The 3,396-nt window shown below is 39.5% G+C and overlaps 1 protein-coding gene across 2 annotated transcripts in view; it reads right to left on the bottom strand.

Annotated features, from left to right (window-relative positions):
* Positions 1 to 135: 135 nt before the first annotated feature.
* Positions 136 to 3,396, bottom strand: part of LOC118320785 (plakophilin-3-like) — a gene marked incomplete at its 5' end in the record, with an annotated part of 16,999 nt that continues 13,738 nt past the window's right edge. For both annotated transcript variants that reach the window (XM_035651872.1, XM_035651873.1), the window contains 1 exon segment: positions 136 to 2,159. In XM_035651872.1, the coding sequence (XP_035507765.1) occupies positions 2,118 to 2,159 (42 nt within the window).

The following is a 3,396-nucleotide window of genomic DNA, read 5'->3' as shown; positions in this document are numbered from 1 at the left end:
ATAGTTAGGAAGTCAGTCCTGGTCCAGTATGCAACTTGTACAGTGTGATGTAGAAACTTGAAGCCACCAGTGCACATCCACTGAGAATGGACTTTACAGTGAAGGAAGAGACATCTTTTAGAATTTAGAAACAACTTTTACATATTCAGAGATTCTGGAAGTTTATTGTGGAAAAAACAAATCAGACACAGGTTATTGTTCCAAGCGGACTACATGTGTATATGTCTTAATACATACATCTGGAGTCAGTCTGGAGCTGTTACTAACTGCTTCATGATTCTATTCTACACATTTCCTTTCCTTGATGGTTAACGTCTGAAATAAAAACACTAAATTGAATTAGTATGTTCACTAGTAGTGTAAAGTAAACAGTAAAATCGCAATGCAAATAAAAGATTCGTCCAGTTGGGAGGGATGGTGCTTTTGTTTTTGTTGTTCCGAGGTGATATTTGTTTCTTTTTATTATTCTGCATTTTGTATATTTGAATAGTGTTGTTTCTTCAGTGTTGTCAATCTCAAAACAAGCTTTTGGTTGTAAAGCTTTGTATTCATGGCAATAAACATTTGATCACACTTGTTTGATGTCCTACGTCACTCGTGTAGTAGCTGTATCAAGGCAGTGTCACTTTAACAAAAGAAGGAAATATGCATTGTTTGGCACAGTTTATACCCTACCGCAGGTATAAAAAATAATTCTATGATCTGATTAAGAGAATATATTTTGTAGATTTTTGTACGAGAAATAAATGAATCAGTATTGTGAACTGTATTAAATAGTGAGTTACATCCCTAGTTAACAAGACTGCGGACAGCCACGAGAGCTACTGTGTGAGGCTGTACTGCACAGAGGTGCTTTGAGGTAAATGCTGACATCAGAATGCTTACAATGACAATGCTAACATGCTGATATTTAGCAGATAAAGTTGACCATGTTCATCACCTTAGTTTAGTGCTACACTACAGTGACTGTTGTACCATTCACTCAATCACTCATTAGTTTTGCAGGATAAAGTTTGGATCGGATCAACACCAACGTCAGGACTGGACTGGGATAGTAACCTAACTCCAGCCCAGAACACCCATTCACAGAATCACAACAGAACACGCACACTGTAACTGTCTGTGCCAATAACATATCTTTTAGTTTTATTACTACACACAGAAACAGCTTCCAAAAACAAAACAGCAACAAGTGCCTTCAGTTTCAAGAGTTAGTCACTTCTATAATGAAGGCTACAGGCACAAGTATTCATATATATCATTTTTAGGGTGTCTGTGAGGCACCGGGCAGTTCCTCAGGGCTCTGACTGGACTGTTGATCATCGTGAGGCTCTGGTAGCTGTTAGTAAGTAGAGCTACTTCCACCTGACAGAAGAGAATACAGCTCTTTATTTTCTATGCTATTGTCATGCAAAGATCACCTGCTTTTCTACAGAGCACTATTAAGTGTTGGTGCCATTTATTTGTTTTTTAAATCAATCTATCAACTCGGGAAGGGTGGTTGTGATATTATGGCGCTGCTAGTATGCAATGTAGTCATTTAACTGCACTTTCTTGCATGGCTCTTCCCCTCTTAATGCGCTCCCTCTCAGCTCTATCTTCTCTCTTTCACCTGTCCATTTTTTCTCCACACACTGACTGAATGCTGTCAGGATGTGTACGTGATGATCACACCATCGGGTTGCAAGCAGGTGGGGCAGTCTACAGCTCAGAGTGACTGTTTTCACTTTGTATATCTGTCACTGGCCCGATACTGGCCGATCTAGCCATCTATCTAATGTGGGCATCATATATCAGCTGTCAGCAACATCAGTCCAAACTAACTGGAATCAGTGTCAATCAGTCACAAACCCTAATACACACAGAGCATGTGGTAATTTTGGGGGTGAAGTCCACTGTGTGTGGACACGATTAGGTTCCCGTCATCTGCTGCAAGCTAAGCCAAGTTAAACACACAACTGCCCGAAAGAGGACAAACTTTACGTCCATCGTTCCATTGGCTCCAGTCCTTTTTTTTTCCTTCCTGTGGGTCCATCAGTTAGATAATCTGCTCTTTCATTCCTCCTGTTGTTCCTCTTCTTTTCCCCAAGAAGTCAAAAGCTCAGACTGAATCATGCCTAGATGGTTGTGTCTGTGAAGTCTCGTCTGGCAAATCCTTTCTGAAAAACATAAAAGACACAATACAACTACAGTAAACCATGTAAAAACAGCAAACATGTTACCAGAAAGGGATGTAGTTATTGGGTTAGATATTTACACTCCATCCATCAGTTGTTACATGCTCTGTCCGCACTCTGTGCAGTCAACATAGTTTTGCGGTTACATTTATTGTAATGCACTTTTTAGCTGCATATTCGAGTCTTTAGTCTGTCCTACAGGGTGGTCAAACTCTGCTGTCACATTATTCTGATTGTAACTTTATTACAGTGGCTTGTAGTTTGTTTTAGAAACCATATTCATAGGTACTATGAATAAAAAGTTCGCGATTTGAAACGCAGGATTTGTCTGCCATTTGGTGCTCAGCAGGTAGTGTACAGCCGAGTTATTATAGTTGGTATTATAGTTTCCAGAGTGGGATTGCTCTTTTCAGTTTAGTTTTATTGTTTAAAAATGTTTAAATTCAGTTAATTTTTGATTAGTTTCAGGGTTAGTATTAGTTTGTTTTTATTATAATATGGTGGTACTGTTCACCTGTTGACTCACAGTCATGTAGACATCTCAGTCTCAATAAACATATGCACCAATGCCTCCTCATGCTTGTTGTGTTGACAAATTTCACCAAATTGACAAAGAATACTAAAGACATACCTGTATGTCTTACTTTATTTTAGTTGATTTTGAAAGTACACAATATTGTCTAAAGTCCAGTTTGTAACTAAAATGTTTTTTTTTTACACCTAGTTAGTTAGTTTTAGTTAACTATAATAACCTCAGTGTCCAGTGAAAAGAAGATATTTTGCTTAGGACCAGTTTGTCTGCACTGTGACTTGTGAAGACAGAGTCACAGTGCAGAGTCCTGTGTGAACTGCATGAGACTGGGTTGAGGACAGACACACAACAGGACATCTATCAAACATAATAACTTCACCATGGTCGCACAGCAGTCAGATAAACACATGCCTTTTGTTTTGCTGTGTCGGGTTCAGTTTGGCTGGGTCTTTTGTGTGTGGAGATGGGGTGGGGTGGGGTGGTTAAACAGGAGGAACATAACAGTACTCAGGGAATGCCAAGTCCACCTAACTCTTTTTTTATTCTTCCCAGAAGGCACAAAGGAGACAAACCCAAAGCATCTCAGCCAGATTCTCTGCATTCCTGCTGAGAGCGGTCACTAAGAAACTAAAACTCCACAAACCTCAGGCCTGTCCCTGGCAGTGATAGACACATTCAGTGGACAAA

This window comes from Morone saxatilis, unplaced genomic scaffold, assembly GCF_004916995.1.
Source record: "Morone saxatilis isolate NCDOM2014 unplaced genomic scaffold, NCSU_SB_2.0 Contig11, whole genome shotgun sequence".
Lineage (NCBI taxonomy): Eukaryota > Metazoa > Chordata > Actinopteri > Moronidae > Morone > Morone saxatilis.
The sequence above is the reverse complement of the archived record's forward strand: the minus strand, read 5'-3'. Positions and strand labels throughout refer to the sequence as shown.